We start from the raw sequence: 19,580 nt of genomic DNA, 5'->3' as shown, positions 1-19,580 counted from the left end.
TTCATAAGCAGAGATTGTTTCATTTTTAAAAATACACAGGGAAGAAACCTCTCTAGTTTGAGCTAAACCGAGAACAAGAACTATATTCATATATATGTGTGATGTATCAGTTTGCCAGTGGCAAAAGAGTGGTATATGCGCTATTAGCATATACATATATAATACTCATGCTGGTTTAGCATAAACAGTGAATGTTGAGAGTATTGCTTAAATAGTAGGGAATTCTGAATAATAGCATGTGTAAATACATCAGCTTATCATCATAGAATTCCCTTGAAAACCTTGCCAAAGCAATAATGCATGTTCTCAAAAGACAGAATATGGGAATATTGACGACTTTTCTGGACACTGGCTAAGTGGGCCCGCTGTCATTATGAGATCATCTCGGAGAAAAAGCTTGTGGTTGCTTCCTTTTATGGGGAACCTAGGCAGGCACCACCAGAAGACCTTGAAGAACCAAGACAACACGGAGAGCACCAGAGGGCTTTAAATTCAGAGCACCTGTGCTTTCCAGGAGGCCGCAATCCAGGCATCGCCCACTTTTCCTTTGTCCCTGTGCCAAGGCTTGTGTTCGGTAAGTAAAACTGTCAGAGAAGCTGCAAACACAGAGATTGAATTCCCTAGAACATTGGTTCTCTACTAGGCTGATTTTGCCCTTGTGGCACTTGGTAATGTCTTATAGAAGCATTCTTGATTGTCACGACTAAGGGATACTATTGGCAGCTATCAGATAGAGGCCAGAGATGCTGCTAAGTATCCTACCCTGTACAAAACAGTCCCTACAAAGAATTATTCAGTCCTGTTACAAAGGAAGGAGAAAAAGATCTTTCTTTGACACTCGTGCATTTGCCCAGGATAAAGAGAATAATTAATTCCCAGAAGGGGCCTAGCACTCTTAGTGTCTTGTAACTTTAAAGGCATTGTTGTATTGTGTGGCTGGTAGTAGAGTTTGGGGCAGAGCTGAGTCTGGACATCAGGAGCCCAGCACTGAGTCTCCTGGCACCAGCGTCCCAGTAAGTTTGGCCGACTGGTAGAGTATTCCCTGGGGTACCAGCGACTGCCCTGATACACCCTCGGTCATAGCCACAGGAGCCCCTCTGTTTATTCCCCACCTTGCTTCTCAGTAGCCCCTAAACTGCAGCACCAAGGTTGAACCTGACCCAAACCCAGACACCCCAAAAATCCCTAGATGTGAGACCTTCTCCAGTTGTGCATTTGGCCTTGGCCAGTTGGGGATTCCCAGAGAGATGGGCTGGGCTTCTGTGATCTCTCCAGGTCCTAAAGCTCTTCAACTTGGAGGCAGGAAGAGAAAGCCCATTTGATTCTGGGTTCCAATCATTTTATATTTTTTTTTTGTTTGTTTGTTTTTTTGCATTTCCAATCATTTTATAGCACGGTCCTTCAAGTACAGGTAAATTTTATGAAAGGGGGCCACGTCCAGAATAAAGAGAGTACAGCTAAAAATTAGGGAATGTCTCCCTGAGTAGCCAGAGTCTTACGTACTTGTCCAAACATAGCCCGACCTTATTTCCGATTTAGTCTTCCTCTTGCCCTTCAGAAGTGCAACCCCCGCATCTCTGTCAGGAAACATTCTGTCTATCCAGGTTTCCTGCCCCTCAGGTCCTCCCGCCATCACCCAAACCCCCAGCAGCACCCCCAGGCCTCAACCCAACCTCACCCAGAAGGTGACCTCAGGCCCTGCAGAAGCCCTGTGTCAGGTGCTGCCACAGTTCCACTTGATGATTTTTTAAAGTTTTGAGAAAAATAGGGGTTTGGAAAATTTGATTAATGAGACATCCAAAACTAATAGAATGAGAGATGAGAGATAGCTCTCCATGCTTGGTTTAGAGAGGACTAAAGGATCCAAAACCTAACTAAGACCATCACCCTGAGGTAGGAAGAGGGCTGTTGCCGTCGTTATAACATGCTTACTGCCCTTCAGTGGCAGAATTTCGCCTGAAAGGACATCCTGATTTAATCTGAATGGAGATGGGCAAAACCTAGAGTGATTTTATCAACAGAAAAGAAGCTAAACCCAGGCTGATGGAAATAAGATCCCAGCGGGGCTTAATCAGGTTAACTGAAAAACTAACAAAAGAGATGCCCAAGGCAAAACCCTCATATCTATCTATTCATAGAGGACTCTTAGTCAATATTTTGCTAACCAAACTAATTATTTGCTCAAAAAAAAGGATACTACACATCTTGAAATTTGGGCAGTTCCTTTGTTCAGACCAGCCTTCCTCTTAATTCAAAATCATTATGTTTACACTAAAATCTATAGAATTTATAACCCTTATCTCAACAAAAAGGTTTTTCTTAAGAAAGAAATATTTTGGGGGGGCACCTGGGTGGCTCAGTGGGTTAAAACCTCTGCCTTCGGCTCAGGTCATGGTCCCAGGGTCCTGGGATGAAGCCCCGCATCAGCCTCTCTGCTCGGCGGGGAGCCTGCTTCCCCCTCTCTTTCTGCCTGCCTCTCTGCCTACTTGTGATCTGTCTGTCAAATAAATAAATAAAATCTTAAAAAAAAAAAAAAGGAAAGAAAGAAAGAAATATTTTGGGGGTGTCTGGGTGGTTCAGTCGGTTAAATATCTACCTTTGGCTCAAGTCATGATCCCAGGGTCCTGGGATTGAGTCCCTTATAGGGGTCCTTGCTCAGTGGAGGGTCTGCTTCACCCCTTCCCTCTCCCTCTGGCTCCCTCTCCTTACTTGTGCTCTCTCTCTCTCTCTCGTTCTCTGTAAAATAAATAAATCTTTTAAAAAAGACAAAAATATTTTGTTTTAACTTAGTGTTTTCAGACTGCCTCAAGATCTCAAAATGTAAGCGCCTCTGGGGTGAGTTAATGGGCTCTGTCCCTCGCTCATGCTGGTTGACACTCTAGCTTGTTTTACATGTTGAGCTTAGTCTTGATCTTGCTATTCATAAGAGGGGACGTGAAGAACCACTGACTTAGGTGGGCAGGCTGCCAGAGCTGGAGGGTCCTCACACAGCATGGGATCCAACACCTCATGGTCCAGATACAGTGGGAAATCAGAGCTTCTTTTTTTTTTTTTTTTTTAAGATTTTATTTATTTGACAGACAGAGGTCACAAGTAGGCAAAGAGGCAGGCAGAGAGAGAGAGAGGGAAGCAGGCTCCCTGCTGAGCAGAGAGTCCAATGTGGGGCTCAATCCCAGGACCCTGAGATCATGACCTGAGCCGAAGGTAGAGGTTTTAACCCACTGAGCCTCCCAGGCGCCTTGAAGTCAGAGTTTCTTGTAGGCAAAATCCAGATCGTTTCTTCACTCGGAGAAGAAGAGGTGGGTAGAACCTAAAAATTACTTCTAGACTATAAAAAAGTAACCAACCTCAACAGGCAAAACACACCTTTTTAATGACCATTGTACTATTATCATTTCTGCATTTCTGGTGTTTTGTAAATAAATCACAAAACAATAAAGAAATCTAAAACTAAGAGAAAAGGCATTACAAAGACCAATTGTGGAAAGCAGGTGTTTAGAAATACAGTCATATATTCTGTCTACCCATCATTTAGGGGACAGGAAGTCCAGAGTTCAAGTACAACCTACTTAAGCAAATGCAAACTATGTAATTACAGAGTGGCTAAATGGTTATTCATATTACAAAATGGTTTTTCAGAGCACTTCTCTACATAGCATTTTTACTTGGCACTTAAAACATAACTCATTTACAAATGTTTATATACAAATTCAGGAAATAGGCATTGAATAGGTAAAATGAGAGAAGAAGAAGGGCAGAAGGAGAAAGTGACACCCCTATTCCACAAGTGTCTGTGTGGGGTTGTAAGTTCCCAGAAATTAGATGTAAAGTAAGGCTGGAGGAAGCTTGTGGGGTGACAGTTATAATTACACTGACTTTTCTGTTCAAATAATTATTCTTAACCTGCTTCCCAGGATGGACCTTATAGAGCTGTAGCTAAAACTTTTGCAGACCTGGAGACTAGCATGAGGCTATCACATAAGCATATGAAACCCTGAGATATGTAGCAAGTAGTGGATATGATATATCCATGGGTATCAGCATATGATGCCTCGGACAGAAGGATATTTATTTGGACACAGGCTGGAGTTTTCTATTAAAACAATGTTTCAGATCTTTGTTGCAAGAGAAAAGAAATCAACAGACAGATATTTGCCTGGTTCAAAAGATCAGGATACAATTTGATCGAAAATAAGCACTTACACTTAGCTTAGGGCACCAGAGTGGGGCAGAGCGAGTCCCTGCCAACTGGCACGGGGCTGCCAAGGGCATCACTGAGGGAGGCCCTTCAGAGTCCCCACCATGCACTTGGCTTCTAGGGGGAGTAGAGAGATAAGGCAGGCAGAGGCTGACACTGGCTCTACAGTTTGCATTTTGTAAATGGCTCAGCAACGGAAGCAGGGCACATAAATATGAGGGTTTTGAGAATAAATCAAAACTCAGACCATGAAGTTCCATTTCCCCTGGTTCTACTGGAAAAAAAAAAAAAAAAAAAGGCAAGGGGAGGGTGGGTGCGTGGTAAGAGTATGGAAGAAGAGAAGAAAAGAAAGGATGGGACAGGGCAGAGAAGAGACAGGGAGAGGATCAATGAATTCAAACAGTGCTGATTCCCAGGGAATTCTATTGTGGCAACTCAGAGCAGTCTGTGAGCAGAGACAGGAATGACAACTCTGCTCACGGTGAGGGACGGCAAGAGAGTTCTCGGGAACACTTTGGTCTCCAACGTTTGGGGCCTGTGTTCCTGCTTGGCCTCTGTGAGAATGCACTTTTGAGTGTTGACGGGAGGCCTTGGCTCCCTGGCTTTGAATTTGGCTTTGTAGTTCTGTACTCCGTGTTTCTGCAAAAGCCGCACGGTGGCGAGATAGCGCACGTTGCTGGGGTCAGGAGGGCACACCAGGTTTTTCTCAGGCAGGAGGGACCAGTGCAGGCAGCACCGCTCCTGATGCGCCAGCAGGGATGTCGGGGCCACCCGGGGAGGAAAAGGCAGTGTGTCATTGACCTTGAGGTGATTGGCCAGCTCAATGGGTCTCTTTTCACCTTTCCCATCAACTGTTTTCAACCCATATGCACAAGCCACACACTCATCCTTTTCCACACTCAGCACCTTCTCCTCCGGCTGCAAGAAGTTCTTACTCTTCTTACCCAGAACATCCAAGCCATTTGGGAGTGAAGCCTTCAGGGGAGGCAGAACTAAAAGGGCCCTGGAAGTCAAGGAGTCTGAGATGGAGGGACCTCTGCTGGGGCTTCTGGGGTCCTTGCCCCTAAGAGCCTCAGGGGTGGCCCAGTCTTCCTTGCACCACATAAACTCCTTTATTTGCAGACTCTTTTTCTCTCCCTGACCGCAGCGAGGAAAGCAGATCTTGCTAACCTCCCTGGAGGTGGCGGTGGTGGAGCCCAGAGAGTTTCCCCGAGTCTGGGAGGGGCTGCCTTGATCCTTCTCCAGACCCACCTCAGCAGGAGCCCCTGACCCCAACTTCTCCGCCTCCACCTGAGGCCTGGCCTCAGCGCTCCCTTGGGAGAGACTGCCACAGAGTAAGCAGCTACCGGCACCTTCTCCCACCCTCGCCTTTTTAAGCTTCTTCCTGGGCCAGATGCAGGCAGTTGGAGAAGTCCTTCCCCAGCCTTGGACCTGCAAATAAAGCAGCAGGTTACTCCTGGCAGAGCTGCTCAAACTCAAGCTGTCCAGCTGTGGCCACAGCCCCATTTTGGCCATTCTAACTGAACTGGTATTTCTCTTAAAATTGACTCACCTTTTTTTTTTTATTTTAATACTATTTTAGCCTCATAGTAATAGCATTTTTAACAGTATCTGTTAATCTAAAATACTAGCAATTGGATTTAAAACTAAAATACTAAGCAAAAACATCTATAAATGGCCATCTTGATGTGCTGATTCTTTATGTTTTCAGATGCACATTAAAATAAAGTCAGGAGGGGTGCCTGAGTGACTCAGTGGGTTAAGGCCTCTGTCTTCGGCTTAGGTCATGATCCCAGGGTCCTGGGATCGGACTCTCTGCTCAGCGGGGAGCCTGCTTCCTCCTCTCTCTCTGCTTGCCTCTCTGCCTACTTGTGATCTCTATCTGTCAAATAAGTAAATAAAATCTTTTAAAAAAAATGTAAGGGCTCCTGGGTGGCTCAGAGGGTTAAGCCGCTGCCTTCAGCTCAGGTCATGATCTCAGGGTCCTGGGATCGAGTCCCGCATCGGGCTCTCTGCTCAGCAGGGAGCCTGCTTCCCTCTCTCTCTCTCTCTGCCTGCCTCTCCATCTACTTGTGATTTCTCTCTGTCAAATAAATAAATAAAATCTTTAAAAAAATTAAAAAAAAATTTAAAAAATAAAGTTAGGACTCTTTAAAAAAATCAGAGCTGTTTGTACTTATCTCCCTAAGGTCTCTCAGACCGCTGGGCTGTTACCACACCTTAGGAGACTGCTGTGTGGAGGGGCCGGAGGGAGAGACAAGGAGCAGAGGCAGGTACCCCCAGCACCCCTGTGCAACCTGCCCCCCCATCCATCCACACCTAGAGTCCCCTGGCTGAGCGTGCCACAAATGTCACAGTTAAACAGAGTTGCCAGGTAGAAATCAGGATCACATTTGAGGCTCACTTAATAGGAAACATGATAGGTACTGTTAACCGAAATTCAAATTTAATCAGGTATCCTGTGTCTTCGTTTGCTAAATCTGGCAACCTTATATGTAAAAACAAAAAACAAAAAACAAACAAACAAAAAACATATTTCCCATGCTTCTACCATGTTTCAGGCACCAAGCTAAGGATCCACTGGTATTGACATTCGTTCATTTAACCCATGCCATAGCACTGTAATTTAGGTATCCTGATGTCCAGGATACTGAGTTGGAAACTGTCCTTCAAAATGTTACTATAGCCAATGGTAAGTTCTGGCACATTCAGAAGGTCTGTGCATTCCCATGCAGGGGACAGTGAGAGGCTGTGAGAACCACAATGTCTCCTGGGCCTAACCACAGGGCCAGCCTCTCTAGTCATCTTGCACAAAAACATCCCTCCATCATCACTCACTCCAGACCTCTGCACCCTCTTGCTACACGTGCTCAGTCCCCCAAACTCCGAAATGGGAAGCATCGCTTTTTCAAAAAGGCTAGTAAGTGCCTGACACGGAATCGGGAATTCCTGTTCTCCTTGTAAACCCCTCTGGCCAGAATTTACAGATGAGGAAGTTGGGTGCTAGGGGACAGGAGCCCTCCCCAAGGTTAGCTGTCTGTAAGTGGTGAATCTGAAACTGATCTTTCTTATTCCAAAGTCCTGGCCCTTATCAAAGCCACAGGGATACCTCAAATATATGACAACCAAAAACGAACAAACAAACAAATAAAAAACCCGTCTATTTTCTTTGGCGTAGTCAAGTCCTAATTCTTAGATGGCAATTATATTTGGGGGCTGTAAGGTCGCTGCCCTGTGCTGAACTCTTGAGATGCCTAAGGACACCTCTCCCAGCCTACTCTTCCACCTTCTGTTCTGAAACTCTGTCCCTTCATGTGCTGTTGAGCTGGTGCTGGGTCTTCGAGAGGACCATGTTGCTTGCTTCAGACCTCACTGCTCTTGACCCTGACTTCCAGGTGATTTTCCAGCTTTTGCAGAGAAGGGTCTCAGCACATTAACTGACAGATCCTCAGGCTAACCGGCCTCTCTACCTTAGGTGGCTTCGAACGAGACAAATCCCACGCTCCCGAGCGCCCCTCCTGCACCCGCCCCACCATCTTCCTCTGGCCAGACAAGGGGGGATGTGTCTCCTGGCTCTGCTTTGTAGCATGCCAGCTTTTATTCAGGTGGATACTTATTGAGGGAAATCTAAATTCTGGAACTTTAATCTTTCTATGATGTTTACAGATGTTCTATTTAATCTGTTAAACAGGTGGACCTGAGGAGCCAGCAAATGTTCTCTACTTGTTTGACCTTGAGCTGCTGCCGAAAAATCCAGACTCCTGAGCCCCACCATGGCCTACTAAGACCATACTCACAAGATGGACCTGGGCACATGGATTTAAAAACACCCCAGGTGAGCCTCTATAGAGGATCTATGTCTCCAGGGTGTTCCGGTGGTCTGGCGGGGATCTGAGTCCAGAGATGGGGATCAATGACCCCTGACTCTTTTGGTTCTCACAGTTGGGCTGTCACGGGTAAGCTAAATGTTAGTTGGGTTGCTCTGGGTCAAAAACATGCAGTCCTGAGGCACCCCATCCTGAGAGGCCCCTGGGTTCCGCAAACATAGGAAACTCTCACTAACTGCTCCCAGCAAAGTGTTCTCTGTCCTCATTTAAATGCTGGCCCACCGGTCCCCGGCAGCAGCTCAGGAAATATCAAGCGCCATAAGCCCGGGCAGGAAGCTGGCTTTGGTGGGACAGGCCCCTGACACTTGGGACAAGGTGGCCTGAGAAGCCAGGGAGGACGGGTGTGCAGAGAGTGAAGAGCAACCGGCAGCAGGCGGGAGCAGGTGGCGTGGCACGATCGTCCCCAACAGACTGAGCAGCAAACATATTCTCAGCACGGGACACATTATGGATTGCATGACTGTCTCCCCCCAAATTCCTATTTTGAAGCCCAAATCCCCAAAGTGATGGTACTTGGAGGTGGGCCTTTGGAGGTTATTAGGGTTAATGAAGTCAAGAGGGTGGGGCCCTCAAAATGGGATTAGTGCCCTTATAAGAGGAGGTGGAGATAAAGGGTCTACTTGCACCACCAAGGAGGGCCATGTGAGCACAAAACAGGAAGAGGATCCCCCACCAGGACTCAACCATGCTGGCACCCCGATCTCAGAGGTCCGCCTTCTGGACTGTGAGAAATAAATATCTGTTGCGTATGTCCCCAGTCTATGGTATTGTTAGAGAATCCCTGAACTAAGACAGAGCTGGGTCATTCCTTGTGGTGTCCTGGCATCCTGGGCACTGTGGGATGTGGAGCAGCACCCCCGGCCTCTGTCCGGTAGATGCCAGTAGCACCCCTTTCCCTCACCTGCAGTTGTGTGACATCGCGGCTGTTCTTAACACCTGCCTCCTAGGGCTGTTGAGAGGCTGAATGAATTGGTGTACGGGAAGCATTTGGTCCTGCACTTGCCAACACTAATGGGCCGCAAATACCCAATTAAAGGTACTGCTATTGCCATTCTGTGTATTTTACCTCTATTCCTAGAGTTTCTATGTTTCGTTGATTATACATTTTTTGGTAGTAACTAGTTTTGGCAAAAGTAAAAGGAAAGGCTGGCATTGAAACACAGATGCCCGAGGCACCTCGGTCAAGGAGATACTCACAGCTTCTTCCCACCCCGTTCCAATGACAGATTCCATGGCTTTTTCATCTTGTTCAAGCGTAATGTCACTGATACTGAGAAGACAACAAACATGATTCTTTTCACTTCTTTCATCCGGGCAAGTATAGGTTAATTCTGTTTCTTCTGGGCTGTGAATTTCATTATTTTCACTATTTTCTGATTCCGTCTCATTTTTCTGACAGAGATCCATTACTGTGATTGGGGCTGAAGGTTTTTAACATCTTCTTCCTGTAGCATGAAATGCAGGCTGAACTTAGTTTGTAATATGCATTTCTTAAAAACTGAAAGAAAAAAAAACCTAAATCTATAACTCACGCAAAATAACAACAAGACACATTCCAGAATAGACTGTAAGAAATATTACAAAACCAGCCATTGCCAGATATTGATACTATAAAAGATACAGCTATTTGGAAAGACTAATGGATTTAATTAAAGACCAAAGTTGGGATTGAACAAAAGAGGACAGGAAGATGTTAGTGGAGGCTTTATCCCTCGTGATGGGGTAGAGCGAGGCAAGGAATATAGGTTTAAGCACCCCTGTCCTCCATTCCAAAAAAAGTCCAGATGCTTCTGTGCAAACACCATGGGAACTGTGGTGGGCATGTGTGACCTGGCCACTTTCTCTTCTTTCCCTTCCTGGCAACTCTGGACACCGGTCGAGGCTGGGGAGCATGTGGTCTAGGCTGGGTCAGTGTGCGCATCCCAGTCCAGCCTGGATGACTGGGTCCTTATGAAAATGGACATCTGGCACAGACATGCAGAGAGGGAGGCCATGGGAAGAGTCTAAGGGAGAAGACTGTAAGCCACGGAGAGGGGCCCTAGAGCAGATCCTTCCCTCATAGCCCTTGGAAGAAACCAAGCCTGCTGACACCTTGATTTCAGACTTCCAGCTTCCAGAACGGTGAAACAATCCATTTCTGCTGGTTAAGCTTCCCCATGGTCTTTGGTCTATTGTCCTATGTGAAGGCGGCCCCAGCACACTGGTACCGTTCACAGTGGTAATGGTCTCAGCAGGAATGATGATGAACGCGATACTGTCCAGCCTTCACTGATGCTTGTCCAGGTTGAAAAATGCAGCTTGGCATTTATAATCAGCCAAAGAGTTAGGAAAGTTGTCATCCTTTTTATTTTTGTTTTTGATTTTAGTAGGCTCCACACCCAGCATGGAGCCTGACGCAGGGCTTGAACTCACAGCCCTGAGATCAAGAGCTGAGCTGAAATCAAGAGTCAGATGCTTAAACGACTGAACCACCCATGGAAGGTTATCATCCTGATCAGGAGCACAGACTTGGATGCCCAAAAGCCAGAGTTCCAATCCTATCAGTAGCTCTATGACCTTGGGCAAGTCAATTTTCCGGGTCTGTTTGCTCATCTCTAAGAAGGGCACGATTATAGCACCTTCCTACAGACAGAGGCTCCTTCTGAGCACCCCACAAGCCACAGAGATGAATCCCAGGGCCCAGACAGTGACCTCCAGGGGTCCGGCTGCATGCTGATGGGCAGCCAGGGCCTTCTGGAGGATTCCTTGCCTGTAATGACACAGAGGCCACACACTTGGCTTTCTCTCACCCTAATGAGCCCAGCCAGAAACCCACTTATTAAGTTTTCTATTGAGGTACAGATTAGTAACTTCTTAAAATATTATCTGTTTAATTACCATTTTGGCTTTTTCACATAGGCTTAAAGTAGCATTTTGAAGCAAATAAAGTTCCATTTACCTATGGAAGTTCAAATATCTTTGGACATCCTAATCGTTTCCAATATGAGATCAGAGGAAATGAAAGAAATCTGAAAGGAAAAAAATGATATCAGAAGTGGCTAAACCAAAAGGAAAAAAAAAAAAAAAAGAAGTGGCTAAACCCCCAGAAGCGCTATTCTGTTTACCAAGAATAGCATGATTAAGGACTAGACTACAAACTAGCCTGATCCTTTCATCTTGTGAAATTTCACTTCAGTCACTACTCAGGCCCAAGAAGCTCCTAACTCAGTTGTGTTCTCTTCTGGATGACCCATTTGCTTGTACCACAAAAGCCCAAAGCCTTAACAAGTATACAGTTAAAAAGGAAAAAAAAAAAAAAAAGTAGAGAATCAAAAGCAAAGCCATTTATTTAAATAAGAAAATAAATAAGCACTTGAGGTTAATGTAGCAAAGAAATAGGTAATATTTAGGAGGGATTAAGTATAGCTAGAATGTTCAAGTCAATAAGAAAAAAGTTCTGTGCTTGAAGCGTCTCTGCTGGCAGGGTGCTAACAGAACTAACTACCTGTTCTAGTGGCTCTAATTTACTGGGTCTCAAACTTAGCTGTACCTTAGAATAATGCCACAAACCCTACCCACAGAGATTCTGATTCTTACTGGTCTGGGCCAAGTCTGGCCATCACAACCTTCAAAACCTATATAATCCAGCAGCGCTATTAGGAAGATCTCCCTTATACTGACCCCAATACAGGTTTCCCTGCCCCCTCAATATCCTCCACCCTCGTGTCCTCCTCACTTTGCCCTCAAGAGCAAGGCTCTGTGATGGGAAGCCTTCCCATCCATGAATGGACTTGAGGAGCTCTAGGACACTTCGAAAAATGCTCAAGCATTTTTCTCAGGAAAAGGGCTTGCATCAGAGGTACAGAGCTGTCTGTCACTGCAAAGGGTTGAAGAGTCATTGATCTGAAGATGGCCTGTTGCCTCAGCTCCCAGCCAGCCCTTTGAAATGGATGAAAAGTTTCCACATACTCTTATGTCTGTCAGGTTAACTATCTCCAGCAACTTCAACTATTTCTCACATGTCGTGAGAATATGTGAAATGTGAGAGGAAGACAATATAATCTCTGTATCAAGACAGACAAACGGCAGAGGCCAAAGATGTGGTAGTGAGGAAGGCCCTATTTTGGAGTCAATAGAAAGAAGTTGGACCCTGTGAGGGTACCAGAAGAAGTTCCAGTCACATTATACTCCCAAACCAGAAGAAGTTCCAGTCACATTATACTCCCAAACCAGAAGAAGTTCCAGTCACATTATACTCCAAAATGCCAAAAGAAAGCCAGGTAATGATAATATTAAATAATAAAAGTGAGAGCGCCAGGCATTGTTATAAGCACTTCACACATTTGTTATAAATACTGCATTTTATAAGTACTTTATTCATTTAAGGGAAGATCATGGGAACAGTATTGATGCCTTATGACCAAACACTAAAAAATCATCTGGGAAGTCAGTAAACAGACTATTCTTAGTCAAATGGCCAGATTACTGCATACCAGATAGCTAGGTGCTCCTCGGTAACACTGGTGTTCAAACTGGATTAAGACGCTCCACTACTAAAACAGAATGTTGGCGGTCTTTTCCTAATCAGAAAAAAAAGAAAAGAAAAGAATTGAGTTAGTGGAAAGAACAATCTTCATTTAAAATTTTTCTCCAATAATCATGCCTTCAAGTTGTATTGCCCATTCTTATCTTCTGGCTCATGTAAGAGACAACAAACAGAAGTATACACGAAACAATCAAAGATCAACAATATCAAGAGTGGATATGTGATTTCTTGTATGCATTCTTACTTTTCTGTTGAAAGGCAGAAATCTGTAGGGATGTAATAGTCATATTTTCTGATAGTAAAATTATGTCTAGTTTACAGATTTGGAGTCAATCAATAGGTCATCCTATACCACTTTCCAACTTCTGTGGAGCTTTACAATCATATAACTGAGAGCTTATTACTTTACAAGCATCTTGTTTCATTCCACCAGTAGCTCTAAAGATTAGAATGACACGTGCAACCCCGAAACTCATGCTCCTCAGTTCCTGGTGTTCCCCCCAAAAGTGACATGATAATCCTGAAAATAATTGAAGACAGCTATTATTTCTTCAGAAAAGAATCTCAAATTCCCTCATCTTAAGAATGTATAATTACTGATAATGTATAATTATAAAGATAATTAAAATACAGTACCTGGAAATGAGGGTAATATTTCAAATGTGGTCTGGCTAGAAATGCCTATTTTGAAAACTGACTCCCTTTGATCTGAAATCTACACCTATTAATTGAACAAAGATTGCTACATTTTTTTTTGAAGATTTTATTTATTTGAAGGCAGAGATCACAAGTAGGCAGAGAAGCAGGCAGAGAGAGGGGAAGAAGCCAGCTCCCAGCTGAGCAGAGAACCCTATGTGGGGCTCAATCCCAGGACCCTGGGATCATAATCTGAGCGGAAGGCAGAGGTTTTAACCCACTGAGCCACCCAGACGCCCCAGATTGCTACATTTTTAAAAAAGCAATATCTCAATCCTGGTTAACACTGATCTGGAGGTCATCTATAACTTCTATATTTTTTTCCCACATGAATTGTTAATAATCCTTGCCTTTTTCACTCCATATCCATGCTGTTAATTTTCTTCAAAAATTTTTTTTTCTTTTTGGGGCACCTGGGTGGCTCAGATGGTTAAGCATCTGCCTTCAGCTCAGGTCATGATCTCAGAGTCCTGGAATCAAGCCCCATACTAGGCTCCCTCCTCAGCGGGAAGCCTGTTTCTCCCTCTCCCACTCCCCCTGCTTGTGTTCCCTCTCTCGCTATCTCTGTCCAATAAATAAATAAAACCTTTTTAAAAATAGCAAGAAATTTATCCGCCCCCCCCCTTTTTTCACTAGATATAGACCTCTGGATGGATCGGATCTTTCCAAAATTTCCTCTTGTTGGTTTTGGACATCCTTCCAATCTGCTTAGATATTTGTCAGTCTGACTGTGACTCCCCACAGCTTGGTCATTCCTTCCCACTTTAAGACTTGCAATTTGATAGGCATACCTCCTGTAACTTCCTCTAAGTCCCCGATAAAATATTGGCAAGGAGAGGGTAAAGGATAATGCCATGTGTTTATCCCTTGTACTGGGGCATTTACTAATTATCAACCGGCTACAAATTCACCTCAGTATAGAATTATTTGGCCTATGCATATAAATCTCATCTATAGGATTCGTGATCCATCGATTTAGGTAAACTTCATTTTTTTTTTTTAAAAAAGGACTACCAAGAGTTTAGAAATTCACATTTATGTTGATGTCTATTAATTTTTAAAATATTTACTCTCTATCTTAGGCTTGAAGAAGATTGTTGGTTCCAAACAGTCCCAACACAACTACAGCGCTGCATTGAAAAGGGTGTTAAGACTTGGCCACTGCAGGAAAGAGTTCTGTGGTTGATTAATGATGTCTGCTAGAGAATAAAGAGTGGTAACACACATGCTACCTATTTGCCATTGCTTATATAAAAAGTCAGATTCCAAATGCCTTATTCTAGATTCCTACACCTGGTTGACACATTCTCAGGTAATTAAGGAGGGGGTGTTAATGGGCCAGGAGAGGTGAAAAGCCCAGGACACTTAAGTCAAAAGCAAACTATGATCCCTTAAAACTCCTTGCCATCTCCTTGGCTCTACACCATGCCCTACACCCTGCCCACTTCTTTCTGGAAGCTTCAGGTTTAAAAGAATCTTGAATCTACGTCCGAATTTCAGCCTGGGAAAGAGAGGCTTCTCATAGTCTCAACTAGAATACGGAATGGGCGGTCCTGTGGATCCTTAACAACATGTGTTGGGTGAGGAAATCAATGAACAGATACACCGTTAGCTATGGTAGAAGCGAAGTTTCTTAATACAGAGCTAAGCTTCAGGCATATGAGGTGGTTAAAGAGGTCTTGGGCACGCTGATCACTGGTCATATAGTTTCTAAAGGAAAATGATATGAAGGCTTCAACCTAATTTACAGTTTTGGAACACAGCTCCGCAGGGAGTTGAATCTGCCTCAAAGTTAAGCACATGCACCACTCAATTTGCACAGTCTGTTCACATTTTCAGGAGTATAAATCTTATCTCTCTACGTTAATTATCTTGCTCCTTATGCTTCTTTCGCGCCCACAGAGCACAGCAGCTTCGATGACCCATAGAAGGAATCCTATGGGCGTGATTCATACAACCATCCCTCCAGATCAGCCGCTTGGGTTTTTACTGCAGTCCCAGTCTCCAACCCTTCCGCTCTTTCCACTCACACCCGTTCCCTCGCTAAGTGCCTATCAGATGCCTAGCTCTGGTAATAAAATAGTAAAGCAATGCCTGTCTTCTCAGCTTACAAGTCTACATGAAAGCACAAGTCATCAAACACACACAATCCACCTGTTGCTCCTAAAGCCCAGGCGCTTCACACCTGGCTCTTCCCTTTCTCAAAATGGCCCCTCCCCTTCCCCGAGGCTCCTTCCCTTCTTTCAAGATCCTTCCTCCTCGTCACCCAGCAGCTCCTGCCGTGCCACAAAAGATGCCTACCCTTCTTTCAAGAGCTGTCCTCTCCCGCGAAACGTAACCCCTTACCTACGAGACCTTCCCCTTCCTCCCTTGGCTCCTCCCCCCCAGGGCTCCGCCCTTTCAACAGCCCCTCCCACTGCCACACCCATTCCTCGCCGCTCCTCCCCGGGGCCCGCCCACTCTTATGCCAGCCCCCGCCCACACTACCTCAAGCTTTCGCCTTCCCGCCTCGGAGGGCAGCTTCCTTTCCGACCCGGCGGGGCCTGTCGCTCTGCCGCCTGTGGAGTGGTCTGGGGCCTCGCCCCGGAGGCGGGGCAGCGGCGGCGGCCGCTCACACCCTTCTGTGGGCCCCACGGGATGCAAGGCCCCGGGACAGCTAAGTCTCCGCGGGGAGGCGAGGGCGACAGTTGCCCTGGGTGACGGACGCGCTGGGGGCGGGACCGGCGGGGGGCTGTCGCAGAAGTGATGCAGAGCCCGCCTGGCGTAACAAAGCCGGAGCGCGGGCGGCGACGCTGGCTGACGGCTGTGGGCACGTGCTCCCGGCAGGCTCTGCGCAGCTGCGCACCTGCCCGCGGCGCCTGACGAATCGCCGCCTCCTGTGGGCGCGGGAAGACGCGTTTGAGGTAAGCGAGAGACCCAGCTGCGAGGCCGACGCCGCGGCCGGATGCCCCGCGGACCGTGGAGCTGGAGAGGGTCCTCGGACCGGCTTCCCCTCGGAGACCCGGGGCGCCACGCCCCGCTCTGTTGCCGTCGAGCCGGAGGGTGCTTGGGGCGGGGGCAGGGGGGCTGCCCTGCGCGTTGTAGGGTGCTCGGCGGCGGCCGTGGCCTCCACCCTCTAGATGCCCGGCAGCCACAAAGGTCTCCAGCTTTGCCGGCGGTTCCCAAACCACCCCTACTCTGGAGAGCGGCTGTGGGCCGAAACCTCCTAGTGGAATCCACTCCCGGCTTGTTCGACGGGGCGGTAGTTTGAATCCGCTGACGGCGCCACGGCGCGCTCCTGGAACTTGCCCTGTGGCGGTACAGCCCTGAAGGGAAGTAGCCTCTGCCCCCTTAAGGCAGAGGGCGAACTGGTGGAAGACGAGGCGAAGCTCCCCACTCCTCCCCTCCTCTGGCCCTCGCACTTTGGAAGGCCTCGGAAGTGCAGCCGGGGGTGGGAACCCATGGCCCAAGGCAGTTCCTCAGGTGGAGCCTGGGCCCAACTCACGTCTGATTCCAAAGCCGGTCTGCTTTCCAGTTGTTTTCCTCTCAGTCTGAGTATTTCTGTTGTGTAAAAGCATTTGCATGTCTTTTATAGCACTGTGATTAAGAAGCATTTGGAAAGATAGCTATATATTACTTTTTTTTTTTTTTTTACAAGCCCCCCTCCCCCCCGTAATTACCCTGGAAAGTCTACAGAAAAACTACTGTTAACAGTAGTAACAGTTAACATCTAACAGGAAGTTAGAACAACGTACTTTTCTGGATATGACCTTTAGGTGTCATTTCTTTACCTAAAAGATGCACATTTGGGTCTTGTATCTCGCAACCTGGAAGAAATGGTATGCCTGCGGACTTCTAAGAACAATTGTACAAAACTGCATTACTTCACTGCGCATTTTTAAAACATAAAACGTTCATAAATTTAAATGGTAGCAAAATATCATAGATGTTGGCATTTACAAGTGTCACATCCCTGGGGACTTGGGTGGCTTAGGCAGTTAAGCGTCCCAGTCTGGGTTTGGTCCTGATCTCGTGGGTTGTGAGAAGGAGCTCTGCACTGGGCTCTGCTCAGCGGGGAGTCTGCTTGGATATTCTCTACCTCTGCCCCTTCTGCTGCTCATGTTCTCTCTCTCTAAGTAAAATCTTAAAAATAAAATGTTACAACCCTCTTTGAAAAGTACTGAAATCTAAGGACAGTTTGATACCCATCAACATCTATTTAAAAATATGAACTGATTAAAACAAATTCTTCTTTCTTCTTAAATTCGTAATTGTATTCAGATTCTCCTTTCTACACAGAACTTTATTCTAACATACTTATGATCAAATGGTCAAGACTTACTGAGTACTCGTGTCAGTTTGATGTGCAAAAGAAAACTAACTTGAAAGTGAAACTTCAAGACCCTAAGGCTAAAATATAAAGCAGTGCCTTGTTTTTCCAGATGGAGAAATGTCCTTATTCCTACTAAGTTGACAAACAGTAGGAATGTATTACATGTGTTGATAGTTATTAATGTTGCTGGAAGTTACCACAGTGAGATGGGTGGCACTGTTCTCCCCTCCACAATTCTTTTATCTGTGGATACGTATCACATGTTGCTAGAATGAGACCGATTCAGCCCAATTTTATTCTTTTAAAACGTGTATAATCTGGTAACTTGTTGCTATGAAGACGCATATGAAAGAGGTTCTGTTATAGCAGTCTCTCAAGTTTTTAAAAACTCCTTTCCACACAGAAATCTGTTAAAAATTTTTTTACTGACAGTTCAGCTAGGTCCTCCTTCACTTCTTCTGAAAACAAAATTTGAAATCACCTGACTAGCAGGCGGCTTTGTTACCAACTCACTAAAGCTACTTTCTGTTTCTGGGAAGTATACCAAACATTTTAACAAACAGTTTTACTAAATGACTCTTAAACTTGACGGTGACCATGTTTGCATTAAGCACATCAGAAAGTTGGAAGGTGGTAACTGATTTCCTTAACAATAACTGCCTGCACACCTTGCTTTTAAATGGGCTTTTTTTTTTTTTTTTTTTTTGAAAGATCTTATTATCCATTGACAGAGATCACAGGTAGGGCAGAGAAGCAGGCAGAGAGGAAAGGAAGCAGGCTCTCCACTGAGCTGGGAGACCGATGCGGGGGTCGATCCCATGACCCTGGGTTCATAACCTGAGCCAAAGGCAAAAGCTTTAACCCACTGAGCGACCCAGGCACCCCTAAATGGGCCTTTAAAATGGGCTAGTGGTAATCACTGTTGGAAGTTCAGCAGGTAAAAACCAGATAGCACGACTGAGCAGAAACGTTGAAGGACAACTGTTCAGTTATTATTACAAAAAGCCATTATAGACTGAATCAAGATATGAGAAGCCCTAGTAGAATAAAATCCTAGAGTTGGCCCAGGAATGTTTCAAAAGCAGAAAGATGGAGGCAAGAGATATATGAAAACTGTATTTTTTATTTAATTTTGCTGTGAAACTAAATCTGGCCTAGAAAGGGAAAATACTGATGGTGATAGGTAGTGAATAATAAAACCATTTGCAAGGAAAAGAATTTAATCACCTTGTAAAGTGAGGATCATTTCTGAGGAAAGCATGTGTGATTGGGTCTGAAAGAACAGAATGACTACTTTGTTTTTGCTTTTAGTTTTATTTGTCAGAGAGCCATCGAGCAAGCACCAATGGGGAATCAGGCTCCCTGCAGAGCAAAGAGCCTAGTGCCAGGCTCCATCCCAGGACCCTAGGATCATAACCTGAGCCGAAGGCAGATGCTTAAGCAACTGAGCCACCCTGGGATCCCGAATGCCATGATTGTTAAGCAGTAATGAGGAAAGTTACAGTAAACATAATTTTATTTTATTTATTTATTTTTTTTTTTAAAGATTTATTTATTTATTTAACAGAGAGAGATTACAAGTAGGCAGAGAGGCAGGCAGAGAGAGAGAGGAGGAAGCAGGCTCCCTGCTGAGGAGAGAGCCCGATGCGGGACTCGATCCCAGGACCCTGAGATCATGACCTGAGCCGAAGGCAGCGGCTTAACCCACTGAGCCACCCAGGCGCCCCTCAAATAAATTAAATCTTAAAAAAAAAAAATTTATTTAGAGAGAACACAGAAGCAGGGGGAGGGGCAGAGTGAGAACCTCAAGCAGACTCTCTGATGAGGGCTGAGCCCCATGCAGGCTGATGCCAGAACCATGACCCAAGCTGAACGCAAGAATCAGATGCTCAACTGACTGAGCCACCCAGGTGCTCCAAGTAGTTTCTTTCTTAAAACTTAATGTCATTTATTTCTTTACTC

The 19,580-nt window shown here is 45.5% G+C and overlaps 1 protein-coding gene across 3 annotated transcripts; it reads right to left on the bottom strand.

Moving 5' to 3' along the window:
* Positions 1-3,350: 3,350 nt before the first annotated feature.
* Positions 3,351-16,108, bottom strand: C16H16orf46 (chromosome 16 C16orf46 homolog). 3 transcript variants are annotated; one of them, XM_059150885.1, is made up of 6 exons: positions 15,794-16,108; positions 12,558-12,644; positions 11,024-11,093; positions 10,177-10,519; positions 9,283-9,530; positions 3,351-5,629 (listed from the first exon to the last, which is right to left on the bottom strand). In XM_059150885.1, exons 5-6 carry the CDS (start codon positions 9,490-9,492, stop codon positions 4,634-4,636), a joined length of 1,206 nt encoding a protein of 401 aa, XP_059006868.1. In that variant the 5' UTR covers positions 9,493-9,530; positions 10,177-10,519; positions 11,024-11,093; positions 12,558-12,644; positions 15,794-16,108; the 3' UTR covers positions 3,351-4,633. The 3 variants fall into 3 exon arrangements, with proteins under 3 accessions (XP_059006868.1, XP_059006865.1, XP_059006867.1); XM_059150882.1 differs by lacking the exon at positions 10,177-10,519; XM_059150884.1 differs by lacking the exons at positions 10,177-10,519; positions 15,794-16,108 and adding an exon at positions 15,608-15,709.
* Between the last annotated feature and the right edge of the window lie 3,472 nt (positions 16,109-19,580).

This window comes from Mustela lutreola, chromosome 16 (assembly GCF_030435805.1).
Source record: "Mustela lutreola isolate mMusLut2 chromosome 16, mMusLut2.pri, whole genome shotgun sequence".
Taxonomy (NCBI): domain Eukaryota; kingdom Metazoa; phylum Chordata; class Mammalia; order Carnivora; family Mustelidae; genus Mustela; species Mustela lutreola.
The sequence above is the reverse complement of the archived record's forward strand: the minus strand, read 5'-3'. Positions and strand labels throughout refer to the sequence as shown.

Excerpts from the sequence above, each read along its gene's own strand:
- C16H16orf46 (XM_059150885.1), bottom strand. The coding sequence starts at position 9,492 with ATGGATCTCTGTCAGAAAAATGAGACGGAATCAGAAAATAGTGAAAAT. Across the intron at positions 5,630-9,282 it reads GAACGGGGTGGGAAGAAGCT|GTCCAAGGCTGGGGAAGGAC; the intron begins GTGAGTATCTCC and ends CTTTATTTGCAG.